This window comes from Amphiura filiformis, chromosome 16 (genome assembly GCF_039555335.1).
Source record: "Amphiura filiformis chromosome 16, Afil_fr2py, whole genome shotgun sequence".
NCBI lineage: Eukaryota > Metazoa > Echinodermata > Ophiuroidea > Amphilepidida > Amphiuridae > Amphiura > Amphiura filiformis.
This window is the reverse complement of record NC_092643.1, coordinates 38,311,774-38,337,863: the sequence shown is the minus strand read 5'-3', so window position 1 is coordinate 38,337,863 and position 26,090 is coordinate 38,311,774. Positions and strand designations below refer to the sequence as shown.

Sequence of the window (26,090 nt, the reverse complement as noted above, 5' to 3'; positions counted from 1 at the left end):
TCTACATTTACCTTGATCAGGGGAGTGTTTTGGAGCTTAATCTGGGGTCATGTTGGCCTAAATCTTGTTCAGCCTCCGATCTGAAGACGGTTATGGAAACAGGTATGGATATCGTATTGGAATGGTTACACAATCTTAATAAACAAACAAAATTAATAAAAATAAGAAACTAATTCAGACCCACACTGAGACTTCTGGTGTGATCACTTTGTGTCACCCCATTTGTTATGTAACCCTAACAATGGAAATAAATGCAATTAAGTACACGGTTACCTACGCTTGTAGCTAAGATGTTTTTGGCCATATTTGTCCAATTCGTTGTTTATTTTTTATTTTTGCCTTAATCTTCCTGATTTATAGTACTTGAAGAAGCCGTGACGAACGCAACATCCGTGTATTTTAATTGTGTGAGAGATTTGCCATGGTCGGGTGAAGCCATATTTACTTTGTAAGTATTCGCCGGCGAAGTGACGTAATAATCTGATTAACAACCATAACAATAGGTATTTTCTTTTATTATACCGCGCTGCGCCAGTACGTCCATGCGGTACCTCTGCATTGAACCATCATGCTGATCACTCGCACCTGTAAGATAAGTATCTTTGAAAAGAGCGGTCACGGTTGTTTGATGGGATCATTTATTAATTTTTTTAACAAAACATCATGTACAACCAAATTTTAGGCTTAAACAGCTAAAAGCGATATCATGCTAATATATACAGACGCTTTTGAGTCATTCTCAACTTTAATTTCCCGTCTTTTACAAAATTATTCACTTTTATAGAAATTTTAAAAGCTTTTTCGGATATAAAATGTATCTATTAATGACAAAATTGGTAGCGCTATTTAGTTACTAGAAATTACTCTTTCAAGCTTTTAATACAAATAATTCCGTTTATTGTTTGATAAAATATGTTTATAAAATTTCCTTCTTGCTTGTTTCACCTATTCCAGCTGTTTTAATGACTGTAATAATCACCTAACCCTCGCAAATAATGAAATATGATTTAGGATAATGAAGCCAATTCTATATATATCAAACAACCGTGCGGTATTGTATTCAATCTATGATTGCAAACAGACACAGGTGATGAGTGCAACCTGCTTGTAGTGCAGCGCGATATAGACGAATCCAATTTCACGCATTCCTACACCTAAATGGCAGCCATAGTTGGGTCCCCCTTAGGTCTATCCCACCTAAAATGTGAAATGATGTGGCCTTGGTGGGGATATTAAACTGCATTCCATCACCCGTGCTACACGTACACAAAAGAATAATGAAAGTTTACAACACAATACAATTCAACATCGATTTTTAAGCAGATTTAATCCACCCAATTGGGCAGTCACAACACCAGCTTGGTGCAGACGGGACCTAAAAAATGGCCGACTGAATTCTGACCATCACTTGGCTCGTTGGATTCGTCTATATTCAAAAATATTTAACCTATTGCTATGCTAGTCAGTCCGATTATTACGTCACTTCGTCGGCGAAAAGATTTGTACACGAATCATATGCACCTGTAGGGTGAATGTTCTCGTACAAAAACCTACTGGGGTATGTGAGCGCAAGGGTGTATGTGCAGATTATGTAGGGGTGTGTGTGGTAGGGATAGGTTGTTATTGCAATGTTATGATGCAAATAATATGATGCAATTAAAGTACTTTTTCTGAAAATAATGAAGCTGTGCTTGACAAATTTGTTTTCGTATTTGAATACTACAATACTATAATGTAATTTGCTATTGATATAAATGGAAAATGATGCGGGACTGTAATACACACATCAAAGGACCGTGCCGTAGTACGCCCGACGGAGTGAAACGCATTGGCGATATGGGCGCTGGTAGTAAATTCCAATTTGCTTTGCTTTACCTCAGTGTTCGGCTCATAATTAAAAGGGTCATATTTGACAGCAAAACCTCACAATTTATGGAAAAGAAATGCTAATCTGTGTATGATGGAAATGTTACAATATGGCTTTAATCTCCTTACCATTTTCACAGGTTCATTTTGTCTTGCTTCGGAAGTTTAGTACTGTTGGGAACAATTTACGACATACTAACACAAAGGCAGAAAACAGAGCAGGGACTGGCTGCCGAATCAAAACAACATGATGGAAAGGAACAAAATGGTGACATTGGACATGGAAATGGTGCAGAGGCAACAGCAGTTGAAAATGGAGGATTTATCGGTGACAATGATGAGGAAAAAGAAGCAAATAAACACCGCAATTCTGAGAGTGGGAATGGTGATACGCAGAAACAAAATATGAAGAAACATACATATAGAGGTATACAGGGGGTCCCTGAAAGAACTGTATCGACGGGAACTGTTGATCTTATATTTTAAGAACGCTGTGGTCAATTGTCAAAATTCAAAAAGTATTATGGTAGCTGATTTTTTCCTCAACAACCCCAGTTATTTAGTTATGTTTAGTTGTGGTGTTAAAATACCAAAACAATTAAGTTTCCGTCGATATTCAGGGACACCCTGTAGTATATAAAGCTATGAAGTTGTGTGAACCGTTCCCTGGAACATATAGGCAGACTGATGTTTGAGAAAAAGGTCTTTGCGTGGTTCTTCAATTTCCTACCTTGGTATTAAGATAAGAATTGGTAAATATTTCAGGAGTTATGTCTTTTAGCTGTGGAACATTTCAAAGCTCAAAGGTATTAAAGACATCAAAAAGCAAAATGTTCATATTTTTGTGTTTGATTAATCACATTTTTGAACGGTATGTGAACCATGTTTCCACACAGAGCTCTGGTAGTCACGAATCCACTAATACCAACATTACCCAGACATCGAAAGAAGGCTTACACCATGATACATTGAGAAAAATTATGGGAATTATTGTAAAAGTTTACTGTTTTAATAATCGATGAATATTGTTCATTCATTCAATAGCTACATTGGACAGTCTCCTCATGTCATTCTCTGCCATACGTAACAGCAGTAAGATCTTCGACTGTTCCCAGACATCATCTTCGCTGTGTTCGTTGAATGGTATCCGAGTAATCAGTATGTTCTGGATTATTTTTGCCCACTTAGCGCAGTTGACTGGTTTTAATATTGGTAAGCAGGCTTATAATAGGCTACATTAATTTTTGAACGTTTCTGTGTTTGCTCTCTACTGGTGGAACCGTAATTGATTTGGTGCGGGGCATTTGATTGCTGCAATAAATGCCTGGATTTCTAATCAGGATAATACTGAATATTGGAAGGTTGCGTTTCTTTAAGCTTTTGTGCTTAGTTACACCCGTTTATTTGTTCAGCAGTACATCATATGAAAGTTATTGTAAGCACCATGGCGTATAAGAAATCGCAACTTCATTACGCCCCTTATATGTGCTTACTATCGAACACTTTTGAAAACATGAAATTGTACCAAAGTCCGGTGCTTTACCAACTGAGCTAATGAGCTTGTCTGTAGCTTTGCACACGCGGCACCACTGTAGTTTTATAATAGGGGCGAAGAAAAACAACTTGTGGCTTTTTTTAGCGTTTTTGTTAATTTGTTTTTATTTGTTCGTTTAGATAATCCTGCTGTTGCTTGGACTAAATATTATTACCATTACACATTTTGGGCTGTTACAAATGCCGTTTACGCCGTTGACACCTTTTTCTTCTTAAGGTGAGTTTTAAATATTTAAGTGATCTACTTTATTATAATCAAAATTAAGAAATATGAATCCCGTCATATCACAGTATGGATAGCCTTTTGCATTTGCCCAGTCTCGTGATCGTCGGTTGCATTATCCTTTTCGAGATATGTGATGCGATCAAGCAAAATCAGTCGGAACTCGGAAATATCAAATTTTGAGTTTCTGATAGGATAGTAAAAAGCATTTACAAAGCTGGATTTTGCAGAAAACCCCATTGTAATTGAACAACCAGTTCCAAAGATATGGGCGATTAAAGAGTTTCCAAAACAATAGGAATCAAAAGGAAATATTTCCTTTGTTTGACTATATCTCAAAATCAATATTTGCGAGTTCCGACTGATTTTGCTTGATCGCATCACATATGGCGGACACAATAGAATGGCGCTGCACGGTGTGGGTGAAGTCTTTTGAATTTGCCGGGTTTTACCCAGATTGAAGACTGCCCTCCTTTTGTGTACGCTATACTTCGAAAAGGCTAATTGCCACATTTGCAGGCAGTTGGATTTATCTGTCACATATTGATTTGCACATTTTTTGGAATGAAAGTTTTTACTCACATATTGACCTCCAAATGGTCGTAATTTAGCCTTATTGGCTATTGAAGCGTACATTATAGAGAAATACAACAGTGGACCAATTAATGTGATATTGGGTTTTTCTTTGTTTTATCAGCGGTTTTCTGATTACCTTCCTCACATTGAAACATCTTGCACAGAATAATGGTAAACTGAATTGGGCACTGTTCTATTTCCATCGGTATTGGCGGATTACACCACTTTATATGGTGATCTTAGCGATTTGGACTAACTTGACTGTTTACATGGGAAAGGGTCCGGACAAGATCGAACTACTCCAAGGTTTGGCGGATCAATGTAGGGACTACTGGTGGACCAATTTACTGTATATTAATAATTTGTACCCGTTTCCTGGTAGTGTATCTGGGCAGGTACGTCTGTTTGTTCGTGTTCGTTTTTGAAAGACAGGACCGGTGATGGGAATTTTTTTTATACTGCTATTCTTATACATGGTCACAATGGCTAGAATTACTTTAATACTGATTAAACTTTGAAAATAAGGAATAAAAGGAAACCAATGATATCATTAAATCACAAAAAAAAAATCATAATAAATACTAACAACCGCTTTTGGACTTCCCCAAGGTTCCATAGTGCTACCAATTATGTTTCTGCTACGCAGCCACCCTGGGCGAAATTGCTCAAAAACGCGTTATTAACCCTGACGCTACTCCGTTATAAGCTTCCTTTAATTCATGTTAATCCACATTGTACCTTTGAAATGAAAATTTTCCATCAGCAGGGTAATATATTTTGCATATACGAAATGACAAATTGGATGAATGCCAAATATCTAAAACTATACTTTTTTTGCAGATTTCTTTTTATTTACAAATTAAGCGTACTGCTAAACCGTCTAGCGGGTATTATTTTGCAGAAAGTCCTATGCAAACGCTTGAAGTCATGCATATATAATTATATACGCGATGGAAAACGCTTTAAAATAACCTTAAGAATGACCCTAAAACAGTAGTGCAGAGTGTTTGGTCATATAAGAGTAGGATCTTTAAAATCTCTCTGGCACTGAAATAGTAATTGGATCTTATTATATCGTGATTGTGTTACAGTGTATGGGGTGGTCATGGTATCTCGCTAACGACATGCAATTCTTCATCATTACTCCATTACTACTGATCCTACTCTACAAGTAAGTACAATCATACAAATGACATGGTTTTTATGCAATCATGTTTATTAACCATGAGATGAAAAACATACAACCCCAGTGGGCACACCTGACGTTGAAATCACGTGCAGGTTGAAATCACGTTGTATTTGCAAATGGACTTCAACCTGACCTGATTTCAACCTAATCAGGTTGAAATTTCAACGAGGTATCAATGTTGAAATTTCAACCTGATTTCAACTGACCTTTAGGTTGAAATCAGGTTAGGTTGAAACTTCGACGTTGATCGACGTTGTATCAACGTTGATTCAACGTCGAAATCCTAACCTGTGCCCAAGATCAACTGAGATACATACAGATATCAGGCCAGGGACAACACAATTACAAACAGCAAATACCAACAAAAATTTAGGAAAAACATTATGACGGGAAGAAAACAATTCAACGATTTCTTGGACATTTCATTTTGGCTTTTATCTGGAGTAGGATGAGATGAGAATAAACTTGAATAATTATTCGATCTTTCAATTTCTTGATCTATTTGGAGATGCAGTGAAATAAAAGGCAGAACTGGGACAACATTACACTATTTTTTGTATTAATTAATTATTTTATTTATTTATTTAATTTTTATTTATTTATTTATTTATTTATTTATTTATTTATTTATTTATTTATTTATTTATTTATTTATTTCAGATACTGGAAGATCGGCATGGCATCGCTCATAGGGCTACTGTTCGTCTCATTTGGATCATCTGCTTACCTCACCCATTACTGGGGATTGGGGTTTGGTTTCAGCGGGCAAGTTGTTTTTGTTATACATGTGTGCTATTCTTTTCTCTCAATATAGCCTACTTAAAAGGGCATTTCGTAATCCACAGCCTCATCCCCCCACTTTTCTCAAAAAAAATTGAGATTTTTATATCACTGGATACCTCTGGCTACATAATGTTTATATACAAAAAATTTCTTGCAGATTAATTCGTTTAGCAAAGATATCGTGAAATTTGAATTTCGTTCTGATATACCAGAACGAAATTACAACACATTGTCTATGGAGCAGTGGAATACACATAATCATGCATAACTCGCAAACGCAAAATCGGAATCAACTCTAATTTTGGGAATAAGCTTTTTTCGTGGATATCTACTGAAGAATATCATAAATAGAGGATGCTAGGATCACGCAATACTCCTTTAGTTATTTTATATATTATATGCTGCAAGACATATTTTATCTCAATCATTTGCTCCTTCTCTAACAGGATTGTTTTCTGCTTCACAATTAGAAGGATATTGGCTCAAGTGAATGGGAGTAAATTGAGATCAAATGAAAATATCAACCAAATAAGGGCTGAATGGTTCTCATAGCGACCTTTTCTAGGTTAAAGGTGGTACTACACCCCTTGATTTGTGACTATTTTTGCATTTTTCTCAAAAAATAATAACACACTGGTAACAAAAGTTAGGCAAGGAATCCAGTTACTACACTGGAATTTCAGTGACTAAAGCGGTACGTTATTTATGATAAGAAACCAGGTACCACTAGAATGTACCTCATTTCTTAACACTTATAATGAACCACTCGTCTTGAATCACTGGAATTTCAGTGAAGTAATTGAATTCCTTGCCCTTATAATATACATAACTTTTGTTACCAGTGTGTAGTTATTGTTTGAGAAAAATGCAAAATTAGTCACAAAATTTATCAGTAAGTAATGATGAAATTGGATGGGCGTTATAAGGCTTTATAGCCTTCCATAAGAGTGCCCGAGACGACAGGTAAACAGGTAAACAGGTAAACAGGGGGTGTATATAGTACCACCTTAATAACCCCTGTTTTGTCACCCAACAAGTGACAAATTGCAGCTTACGGAAACTGATGTTTTGGTTTGTTATACACTGAATGCAAACTTTGATATATGACATATACCGACCCAGGGTATTTCTGATACATGCTAGTTGGTGTAAGTCATGTTTACTATTCAACAGGGGCTAACCTCAAAATGTTTGCTATAAGAATATGTAGCACCTTCTCTATGGCACGCCAGAGTGAACAAAACATAAAAAAAAAAAAAACATTGAGGAAAAAACACACTGAGAAAAAAAAAAATCCACCGAGAAAAAAAAATCACTGAGCAAGAAAAAAACTCCACCGAAAAAAAACTCCATTGAGAAAAAAAAAGCACATTAAGAAAGAAAAAAAATTACACCGAGAATGAAAAACACAATGAGAAAGAAAAAAACTCCACCGAGAACAAAAACTTCACCGAGCATAAAAAAAAAAGATCTTGACCTACCTTGACCTATGGCGTTCACTCCAACTTGGGGTTGAGTGGTGCCATCTGCTTCATGATGTCCTGCCACTTCCTTCTGTCTTGAGCTAGCCTGCTAGCTTCGACCATAGAGCTGATGTTTACTTTGCTACAATCGGCTTTCAGGCAGTCGCTCCATCTTTTGGTGGTCTCCCTCTTGGGCGTTTGCCATAGATATGTGACTCGAGTGCTAATTTGGGAAAACGTGATGCTGGCATTTTCTGGATATGGCCGAAGTATCGGAGTCTTTTTGTTGATATTCTGTCCAGGATGGTAAACTACATGTCAAGGGTTTTGCGAATGGTGGTGTTTCTGATCCTGTCGAGACGTGACACTCCCATTATTTTACGAAGGCACATCATTTCAAATGTTGAAAGTCTGTTTTCATCTTCTTTCTTTATAGTCCATGTTTTCGCGCCATACAGCAGTATCGAGAGGGTAAGTACTTTGTAGAGCTCGATCTTAGTGCTTCTCTGTATGTCTTTGGCGAGACATATCTTGTGGAGTTTTTGAACAGTCCCTATGGCATTTTCAATGCGTAATTTTACGTCTTCGGTGCAGGATCCCGTTTGACAGAGCTTCCCTCCTAAGTATGTGAACTCCTCAACCTGGGCTACTGGTGCTCCATTAATTTTTATATCTATCTTTGTGTACTTTTTGGTGATTGACTGAACTTCAGTTTTTCCTATGTTGATTTCAGTCCAAGTGATGTGCTGCTTTTATGCACAAGGTCAACCAAAGTTTGTAGGTCGTTTTCACTCCCAGCAACAAGTGCAATGTCACCCGCGAAGCGTAGATTATTGATAAGCTGTCTTTATCAGTGCGCTTGTTTTTTCTCGATGGAGTTTTTTCATTCTCAGTGTGTTTTTTTTTCTCGGTGGAGTTTTTCTTTCTCAATGTGCTTTTTTTTTTCTCGGTGGAGTTTTTTTCTTTCTCAATGTGCTTTTTTTTCCTCAATGGGTTTTAGGTTTTGTCCACTCTGGCGTGCCATACTTTTCATAGGATCTATCGCATACGGTAAGTCCTGTAAGTTAAGTTTCTTCATTTGCTTCTATATTTTGTTTTCTAGATATTACAATGACCGTGCCACCGAGCTAGAAGAAGGCGCAGACATTATCTACGGAAAACCGTACACCCGAATCCCACCGTATCTTGTTGGTATGATACTTGGCTTTGTGATGTACAAACTGAAAGGACGACAGGTTACGATTAACAAGGTACCGATAGCTGGCATTTCCTTCATTACCGATCAACGACAGCTCCTCAATGACCAGTAGCTACCAGTATAATCAATTTGATTCTCCTGAGCAGTATACTTCGACTATCGTATGTATAAATATGCACGTGACCACTTCCGCAATGCCATAACGGCTTGTAGACAGTAAGTCTCGAATTGACCTTCTACATAGCGGATGGTCTTCCTGTACATTTGAATGCAAAGGCTGTAAACAACACGAGACTACTGTGCATAAAAATTATCTATTTTGTTCAACTTTGTGATTTTTTTTTGTAAACGTCTTCCGTTTTTCAAATATTTTCAAAATGTTGTTTTTGATAAAATAATAAATTCGGAATCCCCCCATGTGTAATAATTTTGCTATTCAATTAATACTTAATTTAATGATATTGTCGTTTCCAATGGCATGAGGATTTGGTCACGCTTGCTGTTCTCAGTATGTCGTGCCCATGGGTCACGTCCTTATTCATACATACGAATTTGTAAATATAATTGAAGGTAGCTGCTGAGCGATTGTTCGGTTCTCCGCTCTGCTGCCATTTTTGGTTCACGCCTGCTGTGTTCCACTCAAATTAGAAAATTTGACCACAATTGTATTATTTTATCTAAAACCTTACGAGTTAAATCAAAACCACGGGATATTTTGTAGAAATGTAAATAAGGAAAAATTTAATTCGAAGATACTAATTAAAACTACTGTGGCCCAAGATACACTTTGTAAACCATTCTATTACCCCCACGACCCATTATTCAAAATCGTGCACTGTGATTTGTCGAAACGCGTCACGTTAAAGACCATTAATTAGCAATAAAGTGGCCAGGGCAACGAACTTTATCACTTACCCTTTGGCTACGCGTAGGCGCTCCATATTGAGGTAAACAACAAAAAGTGATATTTTCTCTATATATCGCACTATTTTGTGGTAATAAAATACAAATAAAGGGTTCAACATTATCCTTTACACGCAAATAATGTGTCCTCGGCAGTATTGGGCTCGGCTGTGCCTCACCCATTATTTTTTACGTTTTTACTGCCTCGGACACATTATTTGCGTGTAAAGGATAATGCATTATCCTTTATTTCTTAATTAAACAACATGCTGGGATGCAGCACAATATATGACAGTCTCCTAGTCTACCCACATATAACCATCACAACCAGGATCAGATCCCCGAGTAACGTACGGGTAAATGGAGACAGTTTAGCAGGTCGTTTCTTGTCCAGGGGAATTTCCAGCTGGCGCGATAATTATTTCACGAAAACAATATTTCCAACCTCATGGGCTCGAATTTGGACCTCTCGCAATAAGCCTTTTTGAAATATGGCGGGCACAAAAGGAGAGTGCGTACTTTGAAGTGTGTAATCTTTTGTATGCTTTTCAGCTGACAAAAGATTACTCTTTCTGTACCATAAACTAATCAATGGCTAATATAGTTATATACCCCTAAATTAAACATACCAGACGGTCTATATGAATTTCGGAATATTCCTAACAAAGAAAAAGCACTTTTAGTCCTTCGTTTCTGCGATTCAAGGAAGCCGCCATGGTAGCTGCTTGCGAATCTTTTCTGCCACAAGCGGTAGTGAAACCTTTCACACAGACCCACTGTGGTTCGTTGACGGGCAAATCAATCGTGCGTTGCTGTGTGGCATTCGCGACCCCCACAGCGAATTTTGGTTTTTAGTGCTGTTTTTACACTTTTCGTTCTCAAAAGACATTGTTGATCATAAATATTACTTAAAATACATTTTTTTATGTTCTTCTGTAGTTTTATGGGTAAAAATTGTCGCGTTTTCTTTTGTACGAATGTTGAATCTGAACTTTGGTAGTATTTGCTTCGTGTCACCAAAGTTCATGAGGGACGAGGCTTGTGGCACGGATTTTGCTGGTTTAAAAATCGGGGTACCGTTACAGCGTAATAAAAAAATACATCGGGTATCAATATGGCAGCCACCATGGATTGCAAACTGACCGCTGATCGTCGTAAGGAATTAAGGATTTCTCCTTTATTTGAACGTATATAAGCTTGGGGCTTATACTGTTTATCGTTTTTATTATTACTGCAACTATATAGCCATTGATTAGTTTATGGTACAGATTTCCTTTAACTTGATATAACCGTGGACAAGTCTTGATCATATTCAGACCGTAATGGTCTGAATATGATCAAGACTAAGTAATTTGCATAAACATTGCGTCATGATTTATTAATACAGCACCGTCGTTGCAATAATCTCAAGCAGTTGTATGAAAATTGTGTGACATCTATTTATTTACCTATTTTATAGTTTCTCAACATAATCCTCTGGATTCTGGCACTAGGGCTGTCACTAGCCATTATCTATGGCAAGGAGGGGACTAAAAGTGAGACCCAACCACCGCAGTGGCTAGCAATGGTTTACAATACCTTGAGTAGCTTTGTATTTGCTATATCTCTCTCTTGGATTGTGTTTGCATGTGAATCTGGATATGGAGGTTTGTGTATTTCTCAATAGATATGGTTCAAGGTATTAGAGACATTTAATGACGACACTCACACGTAAGACCAACTTATGGCATTTTAATCAGCTCGTAATCGGCATGAATTGTTTAAAGCTTTTATCACTACGCCAAAAAGTAGACCAACATTAAGAGTGATATATAAAATTTGGTCTACATATTTTGGTCTACATTTTGCGTGTTAATGGATGTAGACAAAAATATAGGACTATTTGCGATGCTTTTTGCGAGATTTCACAAGACGTCTTTTCGAAATAACATAATACGCAAACATTTGAGGCCGGCCCAATTAATCTACCCCAAAGAGCAAGTTACCAATTGTTAAAATGTTGTCGCGTTTGGGCATTCAATAGATACTTCATTCAAATCGCAAATCTATTCGGCTTGTCTCAACCTACGCTATATACCCATATACACGACTCGAAATTAACGAAAACAGGTTTAAAAAAACACCACGGCGTTAAGGGCTGGGGTATGGACAGTATTTTTTGTGGGACATGAGAGCACATCAGACATATCGAATTGCATTTTGAATACGAAGAATGCCCTTCTGTTATCAAATTATTTTGATTTTTTTAAAATTCGCGGTATAATACACATTTCATTAAATGATTAAAAATTGATATTTTTGATATTTAACTGTCCTCGAAGTCAATTTTATAAATCTAATGATAGGCTATGCATTAAAATGTATGTAGCTGGAATGAAAAGCCGACAATCAATTACAAATTTTAAACTTTCGTTATGGATTTTTCCCCAAACACAAAACAAATGTATATCTTCAATATGAAAGGTTAAAATTGTCAATTGATCGTCGGATTTTAATCCCAGCTACATACACTTAAAGTACATAATGATCATTAGATTTATAAAGTTAACTTCGAGGACTGTTAAATATGGTCGTGTGTCTTGAGATCGCCACCAAAAAAAGGTGGCGACGTTACATTTTGCCAAAGTCGACTCAAAACAAATGATGATATCTCTGTCAAGCAAGAAGTTATTGTCATGCTTGTGGTCTCATTTTATTGCTATTAATAAAATGCACTTTCAACCCTGTAAAATGAAATACTTGAACTTTTTTAATACTGACACTGTGCTTCATAGAATTCAGAATGGGCAGTGTGGCGGTCGTGGGGGATGTGGTGGGGGGGGATGTGGTACACACAAACTCTATGGGATTGGTATTTTAGTGCGTAATCTGCTTCTGTAAAGGCTGTAAATTGGATTTGGACTCTATTTAGCATCTAAAAGACTAATGGCCTTACAGCTAAACAATTCTACTAATTGTTTTTAATCATTCACGATTGGTTTAGTCTAGAAAATACAAACTTTTCCATACAAAACTACCCGTTGTCATATTAAACACTGTAGTAAGTAATGCAGATGTCTTCAAAATCTAAAAGTTACTGTAAAATTTTAATTACTTATCCTATCATAGTCAAAGTATAGATTTTCTGAAGGAAATTTGACGAGGAATCTAAATATGGACATATTTTTTTTTGTATGGGTTAGGGGAAAATGTTTAGGTTCAATATAATTATGTTGAATTGTAAAAAAATCTAACATACTTTGGGACACCCTATATTCCGAGATTAACAAACAGCTGTGATTTTGGTTTCTTCCAAAGTCAGTTGGCTCTCCATATCCTCTAACCAAATGAATGTTGTTTACTTCCAGTTTATTACTGTAAGTTGGTAATAAGCAATGCATTGAGTGGCCCATTTTTTTATCAAAATCTTTTTATTCCACCATGTATAACTTGCAGGTCACCCTGTATAATGAGTTGAAATGTATATTATTTGAATTGCTTATGCCTTCAGCTTTCCAAAAAGGTATACTTTTGCTAGTTTAGGGTTGATGATTGTGGAGATAATCTAATTAGAAACCCGCTTGGTGTAAAAAATCATAATATTTGTCATGTAACGCTAAGGGTGGCGAGTTCAGGACACACGGCCATATTAAAAAATTTAAATATATAGAATTTTAATAATTTGTCATAAAATTTGTATTATATTCTTTCTTTTTTTTAAATCAAAATTATTTGAAATCAGAAGGACATTCCTCGATAGGTCTGGTGTATTTTCAGCTCCCCAAAACAAGACTATATACTATTATACTGTGCAAACGGGTAGAACGTTAATATCCAATCCCTTAAAGATTCCTTGCATTGTATTTTGGAACAGTGTACATGACCTTTGTGTGCGAAATACCCTGATACATTTTAACGCCGGCATCCGGGGACTCGCACACCCCTCTTTGAAAACCCCATACAATCGGGGAAACACATTTTATTTTTACCGGGCCGGCCGAATAAGAGAAATCACCATCCAACCAGGGCGGGGACGGTCATATACCGGGTATCTGCAGACTCATGTTCATACGCTTTAACGTGCAATTTGGGTCAACCTAGAACGTACTGGCAATCGGGGACGTCCTCTGTTCCTGTGTGTCTGCATCGTGTGTGTGACCCCGGTTGTTGGCAGTTACTTGTGCTCTCAATTTTAATGTTTATTTTGTTTTTCATTTCTCAGGTTTGATAAATAAGTTTCTATCACAGAGTTTTTGGGTGCCTTTAGCTCGTCTGACATTCGCTACCTACTTGATACACCCCGTACTTATTGTCCTATGCTTGACTACGAAGACAACTATATTTCATTGGACTTACTTAGAACTAGTAAGTATAATCGGTCAATATCGGAGAAGCACGGCTACAGTGCGGACAATGAATAAAGTATGAGTATGTACAAGTTCAAACTTATTGACGCTATTTCAAAGGACGAGAGAGATGTAATATTTAAAGTAAACCAAAACAAATCATACAGGTACTGATATAGGTAAATCATGCCGTGCCAAATCATGTCGTGCCAACGCTCACGGACCGAAGTGTCGATCTCTTTTTCCTCGGCGTTTGGACCAGACTATTCCTGAATTAACTATATGTGGGGGTGCGCCACAACGAGACTTAGCTACATGCCCAGTATCCAGATGAGCAATGGTTTTTGGGGTTGTGGTGAGCAGCAGTAGTTTCGGATTAGGATGTATAGGTGCGCCATGGCTACAGAGCTATGCGCTCTGTAGCCATGGCGCCTATCATGCCTATGTTCAAGGGTATTAGGTTTGGCAGACAACGGTGGCCGATCATTTAAAGGGTGATCCTATTGGTTTAGGATATGGATTGTCTTCAAACTTACATACAATATCAAATATCGTCCCCTTTATGCATCTATGTGAGAAAACTAGAATATTTTCAGCGGAAATTGGAATAATTAGCACGATCAGCAAGCCAATCATTGCGTAAATTGCATAATATGGTCAGGCATTCAGAAACATGCAACACTGTTGCCGTATCCCCGTCGTGTGATTCGCCATACTACTACACCCATCAGACTTGAAATATCTCATTCTTTTTGTTTCCATTCGACCCTGAAATATTTTTGTTTAACATTTTGTGTATATCATCATGTACATTGAACATTTTTCATTTATTTTATGATTTTTTATTATTGTAGTTTTAATTAACTAATTAATTAATTTTGTAGAGGGGCATTTTTTATATTTTCTTTCATGTTCCTCGTATCATGCTTCAAAAGATAAGGTCTTGTTTTGTATTCATTTCGCCCCTTATGTATTTTTTTATTTTTGTTTTAAGCGTTTTATTATTACAGCGCCCTCTATAATATGTTGGACGTAATTTATTTCCCGAGCCGAGGTGTGTTTTTAGCTGTTATTGGCCCCGTTACATAAAAAAAGTGCACAAAATATATTTCCCAATGTAATGTATACATTTTCACATACAAATAAATAGTTTAGGAGTTAAAGTGGATGTAAAAAAATTACTGAAACTCCACCGGGAATCGAACCCGCGCGACCCGGTATCTCATGCGTATCTCATGCACAAAAGACAATGCGCTAGACCACTGCGCCACGAGAACACTGGAACAAATACGGGAATTTTTGACGAATAACAAATTTATAATTGTATCTTTTCAGACGTATCTATCGATCGCGAATGTAGTGTTGTCATTCGCAATGGCGTTTGTTTTAGCACTGCTTATAGAAGGACCGACCGTTGGAATAGAAAAGGCATTGATGGGCGGCGGGAAGAAGAAATGAACACAGTTCCGTGAATGACACCAACTAAATATTGGATCAATTTTACTCATCAAACATTTTACCCTAACTTTAAATATGAAACACACCAGTATAACAGAAGTGAAAAAGACCCTGTGGCTTGAATTTGGACACTGATGTTAACAAGATGAAAACATGGTTGTTTAATAGCTATTTATTGGTTGACTACATTTGCAAGGTTGTACATATACCATATACTGCACACAAAACGTATCCGTACGTTCGCCGAGCCATTCAAAGCGAGGACAAGATACCGTTTCCCACATTCAAAGTGAAGACATTTTGACAAAGTGAGGTCAAAATCCGAGTCTTCGCTTTGTATGCGCGTTTACAGACAAAGTGAGGTGACCTCACTCTAATGTGTTGTTCGTAAAAATTTGCTCACTTTGAATGTCATTACAAACCCCACCCCCACTCGTGTGCATTACATGTCCTCGCTTTGAATGCCCGCGCCCGTAGGGGTCACCTTTGAGGGTATGAATACATATATCTAGTCAAAACGTTTTCAACATTGTCACATCAGGTAGAAAAACCACATAACAGTAGAACGCTAGTCAGTCGATGGCTATTGTTAAACAAGACCCATTCAGTCACTTAATTAGGCGCTTGAAACGATCGAATTCGGTGTTGAAATTAGCAGCATTTTTAGTTACACCTTTTCACTTCATTATTAATTTTCTCGGTCAAATGAAAAGCACTAATTTTCATTTCTTCGGTAAATGTCAGAAGAAAACTATAATGCTTGATACTGTATATTTTTTCAAACCCTGGTGTTAAACTTAGGTGTGGCTTCTAGTGTAAGGCTTCAACTTGCCCCGTGAGTTTTTTTAGGGGGTCAACGTTTTTACTTTTCAAACTAACATAATTCGCTAACGAAAGATTTTTCCCGACTTTCAAAAGCACATCATATAAAGCTATATGTCATAGTTTGTCAGAATTTCGGTTTTGATTGCACCATTTTTCAATTCCGAATACCAATTTTGTCAAAATCAACTCGCAAATGTACCCAAGGATGGATGATTTTGCAAGCCACAATAAAAATATCAATTATTTCTGCTGGGTATATTAGAGACTGGTTGGACATTTTGGCAGTCGCAAGTGAAAAAATGTGAAATCAAAACGGATATTCTGACTATAATATACTAGATTTCGCGGTTCTCGGGTCGGGCAGTTCTTGTAATAGGTCTATCTCAAATTGCCCAACACCCGTTACCAATATACCTGCCCTGACCTTTTAACTACCATGACTACTATGATAGGCCTAGCGCCTAGACCTACGTCTTCCAAGGAGGATCTCGAAAATACCCCGTAGTAGTAAACGCAATAACGCCTATATAACGGGTTATAATGCCTTACCATAACTGATTATTTTAATGTTAACCATTCTGGATGACCCCGGAAATAGTCATGTTCTACTGAAATAGGCTTATGCACGCGTTCCGTATTGAAATATGTGTTTAAAATAGGCCTATTGGTCCGATGAGATGCACCTGGTAGTCACACTGTTAGGCCTAATGCTTTCAGTTGCACACACTGCGCCCGTTGGTACTCAGCGAAAGCGATCCGCGCGCACGCGATAGCGCGCGGACTCAACGCAAGCGATCCGCGCGACGCAATAGCGCGCGGACTCAGCGAAAGCGATCCGCGCGACGCGATAGCGCGCGGACGGACGGACGGACGGACGGACGGACACTCTGTAAATAGTATTATGATAGACCCAGACGATGTGCCTTACAGAGGTGGGAAATATATTTCTTTAGCGAACTATATAGTTTGAAACGTAAAAAAACATTAATTCCGAAAAAAGCTCGCGGGCGAAGTTGAGGCCTGTAAAAATCAAAAATTTTACACTGAAAGACACAATTTCATGCCTAATTAACACCAGGATTTAAAAAAAAAATGTATATCCAAGTACTATGTTTTTAACTGACATTACTGAAGAAAAAAATATTGCTTTATATTTGACAGAGAAAATGAATTTCATAGCAAAAAGGTGTATCTCAGAATTGTGCTGATTTCAACATGTATTGATCGACTTTAAGCGCGACTCGACTATGCATAACAATAGAAGCTGGTCAGTAGCGTACTGAGTGCTAACTTTCTTGTGAAGTATCCGTCGTACATTTTGGTCGAATTGCGACACCGTCCAACATAAAGGTCATAATGAATTTTCAATCTTAGACGTCCAAGAAATCTTAGTCGTGTAGGCCAGTAATTGAATACGAATAAGATGACTGGCTGTTTGTGATTTCTGGCTCTGTCTGTCCGGCTATGCGTTTCGCCGCGCTTCGACGCATCGATCCAATATTTTGGATATTATTAGTTATTAGGTGAAGCGGAGGTATGGTACGGGAAATTATCGTGCGCGAAGTGTCATACTGGGTGAAGCCGAAGGCTGAACCCAGTATGACACTGAGCGCACGATAATTTCCCGTACCATACCGACGCTGAACCTAATAACGAATTTATCATACCACTAAGTCATTCTAAATTTGGAAATAATTACGTTTTTAAACATTTTAATTGCTGCTAAATAGGAAAACTTTGCAAAAAATAGATGACTGTTCCGCGTATTACAGATTGCGTGCATTTTACGCGCCCGGTTTACGCGAGTCGCCTTTATACGCGTACCTCGCCGTACACGCGTATCGGGCTTGCGAAGTACGCTCTTACTGACTAGATATAAAGCGTAAAATACGCACTCACTGACTAGATACGAAAATATATCAGGTTAGCGGTGTTCTTTGATATTTCCCTTAGTGGTATGATAAGGATAGGTATCGGACAAAGTATATTGACCGGGTGGTTTTGAAGGTCATCGGATGTATGGATATTATTTTGTGATCCAATCTGATCCACTCAGTCCGAAGTCGGAAAATTTGAAAATTGAGTTAGTAGTAGCATTACTGACTACACTTACTGATGTTGAATCCCCAAGTCTCTTGAATACTTGGTTGCCAAATTATGAACCTTTTAAATATGTCCATCTTCTTCTGTTTCTTATTGTTTTTTCTCCTCACTTTGTGCTTAACTCTCAATTTCATTATTGCCGACTTTAGCCTGATTGGATCAGATCTGGATAAATTTATGGCCAAGCCTATCAGCATTTACTTGTCTTTCTGAATATTTCTGTAGAAACAATGCTCGAAAGGCTATTCCTGTATGACGTAAATGATCTATCGCATAGACTGATAAATCTACATTACTGGAACAAACGTAACATTCACTACCATAATTGTTGTATTTGTTTAACTCTCTCCATGCAGGTGTCTACACAAGTAAAAAAAAAATCCAAATTAAAAAATTTCAGAATTGTCAATTTTCATGACCATATTTGGAAGCAGCATAAAAATGCATTGAAATGAGTACAAAAACGCCTAGTATTGGTTCAGTGGTTCTTAAGATAGCTCTTGATAATAAGCCAAATCGGCATTGAAAGTTTGCAATGCATTGTGGGACAGTTTTTGCAGTTTTGGGACACTTTGCCCTCTGACCTATTGAGAAAATGCAGAAAAATTGGTTTTTGTGCGTACAAAATATAATCTAAAATGTTTTACAAGAATAAAAACAACCCCCGCAATATAATATATTGCGACTCTATTTCTATTTAAAGCTCTTTGCCTAAAACCATGATAACAACATAATAGCTGCAAAGTAGTTAATTATAGAAAGTGACACAGAAAGCCCTATATACCTGGCAGCAATGATACGTTGTTACGGGAAGTCGATCAGCAACTCTATTGAATTTATTCAAATGAGGCGCCTAAATTAAGATGGGTGGTAAATAATTCTATATAGACGGTAAAGCGTGCTTTTGTGTGTGTGCGATCACTTATTGACAGTAGCCTGCCTATATAGCGTTAATACGCTGTCAGGTCAGTTACCGATTTAAGGGCGGAAGCCCTTTGTCCCAAACAAAAGGTACCTCTCGATGAATAGCTTGGCGGAAACTCTAATAGGCACAAAGGAACAATATGCGTTACGTAATCTATTTTCTCTCCTTTCTATATCTAACCTCCTTGGGTAAAAGATGGAAAACTCTTTACAGAATAAGAATATTCTCATATAGGTCAAGAGACGTACTTTGAAATCCCATCGCAACTATTTCTTCGGTATCAACTCAATTTACACTTATTTTATGACTTCTAAAGTTTATGGATTTATGAACGCTTTTGTGAAGATTTCCAAAGTCAAGTACATCAATATCCTCCTACCCGGGTTTAATGTTGATGTCATCTCAACTATATTGTTCGTAACCTCAAACAAAACAAACTCGACACTATGCACTACTTTAAAAAAAACTCATATGACTAGAATACGCTTTTCGAAAACTGACAGTTTTGCTTAGCAACGGAGTCGTATGAATAATGAATTTGCAACAAAGTAATGTCATAAAAAGTCTTGATTAATATCTTCAAGAAGACTCAATACTGCCTGTGAATATAGCCTAGGCCAAGAGTCCAGAAGTAAAGTAGACCCACTTAATAACCTCATTTCAGGAGACACTTAATATACTAATGTAATGCCTTGCAAAAATAGGCCAACAGCCCGAAATATTAGCCATTGACAAGAGACAAAATGCCAGGTGATGGGCAAGGTACACTATTATTGATTTTGAAATAAGACAAACAGAAGCGGTCAAACCTTTTCTATTTGTATTGTCTTCAGCTAAAATGGTCAAATATGAGATTAATTTGGTCATGCAAATGTACACAGGTATCACTTTTGTCCCCAAAGACCGTGGCACCTGGGCCTGTGCCCATTCTACCCTATATGGTCAATCTACCAATGGGCCTATGTGTACAAAATAATTTTGCAATGAGGAATAGTATACTGAAGTATGCAGTTTACGTGCAAAGAAATTCAATTTATTTGCAATATTTTCTTGATTTAGTTGTATTTTGATCAGATTGGTACATAATCATGTTTATAGCCTACTTTGAAGAGATATAAAATTCTATGATAAAAAGTGCCAGTATTTCTTAGACCAACCCAGTCCCAGATGTGGCATGTTGCTGATCATCTTGAATGTTATAATAATTAATAGAACCTCCATCCCTGGCCTCTTGGTGGTTCATGCATCTTTTGTTTTGTTTTTTGTTTTTGGTTGATTTGTATGGCGCTTTCAACTACTGAGGTTATTTGCGCCAGTACTCACTCCTTTGTCAAGTTGCACCTGTATAACTAACTCCATTCAGTCACAATACGTAATTTTCTGCTTCACTGCATCTTATTTATTTCTATCCTCTTCGTGCCTAGCTCGTTGATATCTCCTGCTGTATCTGCTCGTACAATAAAATCCAGATTGTTCCTCTGTCTGCGTGGTAAAAACAAAACGATGTCTCTTCAGAGCCACACCAGGCTGAGTCAGCCGAGGAAGGGCTAAAACGTGGTCAAATTACTTTGCATGATCCTACGCTAGCTTGACTTCCCCGCATCCAAGCCTGTTCCCCAGAGCCCAAGTTTGCGTTATCCATCCGACACCACGTGGAGGTTTGGGTTGAGTTGCCCGCGAGCAAATTAATATGCCAGCTCTGCGGGCCTTGCATCTTTGCATGAAATCCATCGATTTAAACTCCGACCGCAGTATATTTCATTTCTGTAGACGTGATGAGCACCCGCGACAGCTAATGAAAAACCTGCTTTTCTGGGGAATCCCAGCAGCTTGCCCGTAGACTCGTGCGTACATACTCAAGTACATCAGTTAGGCTCTACCGCAGGTTACTTTCTGGGATCCCAGCGGTGTGTACGATCGTCTGGTCTGGAGTTAATGTTGACACAGCAGCGTTGAGACTACAATGGATCGAGTCATACGAAATTAAAATCAACACATGGCCCGGGCACACCACACGGTATCTGTTTATTTTGTTTAAAATTTCTGCCATTGGTGTTCAGTTTTATTTTTCTGTTTAATCGTCAAGGTTCGCAGAAAGGTTTTTTACGAGTTTTTACTGCAGATGAAAATGCTGAAAATGGTATTAAAGATTTAGGATGTTTAAAAATATTTCCCCGGCTTGATTTTTTTTCTGCGACTCTGAATTTTTCTGGAAACGCCGGTACCACGATACCGTGGACTTCGTAGCCCTGCTCACCTCATCTATTATTGTTTGTATGTTCATTCAAAACAATCTCACCACTGTGAATATAAACTTGGGGACTCACCATTTGATTATGGGGGGCATGGGAGTTTGGATCAGGTGGAATTTTTTGGCGTCGGAATGTTTTTTCGCTGCCTTTGACGGCGATTTTTTTCCAATTGTAATGTATTCATTTATACAGAGTAGGGTAGGCGATTTGTTTTCGTCTCACTAAGTTTTTTTTTCAAAAACTCCCATGCCACCCTCTGGAGATCTAATGGTATGGTGCGCCTCCGGGTGCGCCACTTAATAACCTCGTTTGTCTTGCCAAAATAGGTCAACAACCCAGACATACAAATGGCAAGAGATAAATGCCACGTTATCAGTAAGGGATACGACTCTTTGATCGCTATGAATTGAGTTGATAGAATATAGAATATAGGAAAATGGCCTAATCGAAGTAGGCTAATTTAGATGATATCTAAAATGAGGTTAGAATAATAATTATACGACCTAATTATACGTTCATGAAAATGCAACGTATGTATAAATGCAAATTCAAAATCAGATTATTCACTAAATTATTCTATGGCTTTAAGTCGTTTGTTTAGAAAAAAGTTTCTCTTGACGACGTGATGTTGGAAGTACATGATGTATAGAATGTGGATCCATGTGGTTATACGTTCATGAAAATCTACAAATCCAAAATCAGATTATTCACTAAATTATTCTTTTATATTCCATGTCTTCAGGTCGTTTGTTTAGAAAAAAGTTTTTGTCTTGACGACGTGATGTTGGAAGTACATGATGTATAGAATGTGGATTCATGTGATGTGAAAAATATAGTAACAATTCGCTATCAAGTAGGCTATACATTTAAAAATCAACACCCGTAACTTGTAATCATCTATTCTTTAATACAATTAAATTCACAACTGACGTAATGTAACGTAGGGAGAACAATTATACTGGGTATGCGACAATGATAAAAGAGGGATTCACCCTTATTATTTCCATTACTCAAAATAAACTGTCATAAGCCTGAAGCAGCTTTTAATTTGCGACACATATTTTAAAAGTTAAACAGAATACAGGTAAATAATATTTAAAAAATAATTTAATCAAAAATAGAATAAATGACTCGGAGTAAACTTGAGGTTTGTTTTCTTTTTCAATGACATGTGCAAGAACATTGAGTGATTGAATAGATGAAATTACAATATTTTATTCCATGCACCGTACCAAAATAATTGTTTTGAAAACACTTTATGGAAAAATAACCTATTAGAGTTAACATAGCAAATACGAAACACAAAAGAGCTTCATTTCGCCAGTTACATAACGGCTACTTGGAGCGCATTAATTTTGGTTCAAATAAGTCACTGACTTTGACACTGGACTATAAGAATGACTGCAATGTGTACTTGCAATGCCAATGCACTGGATATTGGAAATTTCAGAAATGTATCGGTGCCGTCGCTTATACAAATCTGATCGCAGTACCTTTCAAGTCTAATTGAACTGCTCAGTGCCAGAAGTGGGTAAGTCACCGTAAGTGCAATAGCTGCCATGTGTATACGAGTACAATATACTGTGTGCAAATCGCCAAATGTTTACAGGGCAGCTAGTGCACGTGCCTACTTTTGGCACTGAGCAGTCGATTTCAGAAATGTGCGTTATCCTTGGCAATTATGTCACAGTTCAGTATACATGTGGCTGATTTGAAAAACCGCTTAACATGTTTGTGCTCCAAGGACTCTCAATGAAAACAATTCTAACTATTCTATAATACCCAAAGGACTCTCAGTGAAAACAATTTGGACTATTTTATGTTCAAAAGAGACTTATGAGTCGGATTGTTAAATATACATCTGGCCGCCTCTTTTCATTTTCATTGCAAAATATAGTAAGCAATATACGAAACAATAAAACACTGTGATCAGAGGTACGTCAACAGTATACCTATGATAAGAGGTAGTTCAACAATAACTGTGATCAGTGGTAGTTCATAAGTACCTGTGATCAGAGGTAGGTCAACAATACCTGTGATCAGAGGTACTTCATCAGTACCTGTGATCAGAGGTAGGTCAACAGTATACCTGTGATAAGAAGTAGTTCAACAATAACTGTGATCAGAGGTAGTTCATCAGTACCTGTTGAGGTAGGTCAACAGTATACCTGTGATAAGAGGTAGTTCAACAATAACTGTGATCAGAGGTAGTTCAATAGTAACTGTGATCAGAGGTAGTTCATCAGTACCCATGATCAGAGAAAGTTTAACATTACCTGTGTTCACATGTAGCTCAACAATTTTGTAACCAGAGGAAGTGTAACAGTAACTGTGATCAGAGGTAGTTCATCAGTACCTGTGATTAGAGGTAGATCAACATTAACTGTGATATAAGAGGTAGTTTATCGGTACCTGTGATCAGAGGTAGTTCAACAGTACCTATGACAAGAGGTAGTTCAACAGTATCTGTGATATCAGAGTTAGTGCAACAATAACTGCAATCACAGTAATAATAACTGATCAGAGGTAGTGCAACAATATCTGTAATCAGAGGCGGGTCATCAGTACCTGTGATCAGAGGTAGTTCAGTTACTGTGGTCAGCAGTAGTAACAGTAATCAGAGGGTGATCAGCACGTTCATACGTTCATGCTTCTTCAAATGACCCTACTTTGTGAAGACTTTATTACAAAATGTATACATAATGATAAGGCTTATCGTTCGTGTAAATATACGCTCAAGTTCCTGCAAGTGACTGTGTGAAATCTTGGAACCGGATTGACAATTAAAATATGAATACGTTCACGTGCCTTCAAATGGTATTAGTGTGTACAGCCTTGATTACACAATTAATATTTAAGCGACTTCTCTTTAGTATGTACACCTTCATGTCTTTTCAATTGACATGATTGTGTAAAGCCTTTGTTACAAAATGTACACCTAAAAGGCTTCTCTCCGGTATGTATTCGTTCATGTCTCTTCAAGTGACCTGACGTTGTGAAGCCTGTGTTGCAAAATGTACATCTAAAAGGCTTTTCTCCAGTATGTATACGTTCATGTTTTTTCAAACTACCTGACTTTGTGAAGCCTTTGTTACAAAATGTACATATAAAAGGTTTCTGTCCAGTATGTATACGTTCATGGTCCTTCAAAGTACCTGACGTTGTGAAGAATTTGTTACAAAACGTACACTTAAAAGTCTTCTCTCCAGTATGGATACGTTCATGTCTCTTCAAGTGACCTGACGTTGTGAAGCCTGTGTTGCAAAATATACAGCTAAAAGGCTTTTCTCCAGTATGTATACGTTCATGTTCTTTCAAACTACCTGACTTTGTGAAGCCTTTGTTACAAAATGTACATATAAAAGGTTTCTGTCCAGTATGTATACGTTCATGGATCTTCAAACTACCTGACGTTGTGAAGCCTTTGTTACAAAATGTGCACTTAAAAGGCTTCTTACCAGTATGAATAATTTCATGTCTCTTCAAACTACCTGACGTTTTGAAGCCCGTGTTACAAGATGTACATTTAAAAGGCTTCTCAAAAGTATGAATTCGTTCATGACTCTTCAAGTGACTTGACCTTGTGAAGCCTCTGTTACAAAATGTACATTTAAAAGGTTTCTCACCAGTATGTATTCGTTCATGTCTCTTCAAGTCACCTGACATTGTGAAGCCTATGTTACAAAATTTACACCTAAAAGGCTTCTCCCCAGTATGTGTTCGTTCATGTATCTTCAAGTCACTTGACGTTGTGAAGCCTTTATTACAAAATGCACACGTAAATGGTTTCTCTCCAGTATGTGTACGTTTATGGTTCTTCAAATTACCTGACGTTGTGAAGCCTGTGTTACAGAAGGTACACCTAAAAGGCTTCTCTCCGGTATGCATTCGTTCATGTCTTTTCAAGCTATCGGACCGTGTAAAGCTTATATTACAAAATGTACATTTAAAAGGTGTATCTTTAGTGTGAACACGTACATGTGTCTTTAAATTACCTGAATGTGTGAAACCTTTGTTGCAAATTGTACACATAAATGGTTTCTCTCCGATATGTATGCGTTCATGGTTCTTCAAACTACCTGACGTTGTGAAGCATTTGTTACAAAACATACACTTAAAAGCATTCTCTTCAGAATGAATACGTTCATGTGTCTTCAAATTATCTGACCTTGATGCGACAGAAGAGTTTGAATCTTTGTCGTAATTCCTTGGTCGATCAATACATTTACCATGAATCAGTTTACCCTGCCTATCATGTAGCTGTGCTTTGCATCTCGTCTTGAGTTTAGAAATAGTAAAATCGTCCTTTTCATTCGTAACCATGGACGTAATGTGTCTCGCTTTGCGCTTGTAGTCATACCAGTAAGGACGAATTCCCATTTCATGGTGTCTTTTATGAGACAAATATCGTAACGCATCGTTGTAAAATCTCTGCCCGCAATACTTG

At 37.4% G+C, this 26,090-nt stretch overlaps 1 protein-coding gene and 2 long non-coding RNA genes across 3 annotated transcripts; 2 read left to right on the top strand and 1 right to left on the bottom strand.

Moving 5' to 3' along the window:
* Positions 1-4,495: 4,495 nt before the first annotated feature.
* LOC140135961 (uncharacterized) lies at positions 4,496-6,149 on the top strand. The gene is made up of 3 exons (XR_011856591.1): positions 4,496-4,614; positions 5,311-5,390; positions 6,069-6,149. It is a non-coding gene; the product is annotated as an uncharacterized lncRNA (long non-coding RNA).
* Positions 6,150-8,772: 2,623 nt separating this feature from the next.
* On the top strand, positions 8,773-14,093 carry LOC140135960 (uncharacterized). Its single transcript, XR_011856590.1, has 3 exons — positions 8,773-8,904; positions 11,215-11,401; positions 13,957-14,093. It is a non-coding gene; the product is annotated as an uncharacterized lncRNA (long non-coding RNA).
* A 10,345-nt stretch (positions 14,094-24,438) lies between these two features.
* On the bottom strand, positions 24,439-25,810 carry LOC140135958 (uncharacterized). The gene has a single exon (XM_072157656.1). It carries the CDS (start codon positions 25,751-25,753, stop codon positions 24,491-24,493), a length of 1,263 nt encoding a protein of 420 aa, XP_072013757.1. The 5' UTR covers positions 25,754-25,810; the 3' UTR covers positions 24,439-24,490.
* Positions 25,811-26,090: the final 280 nt, after the last annotated feature.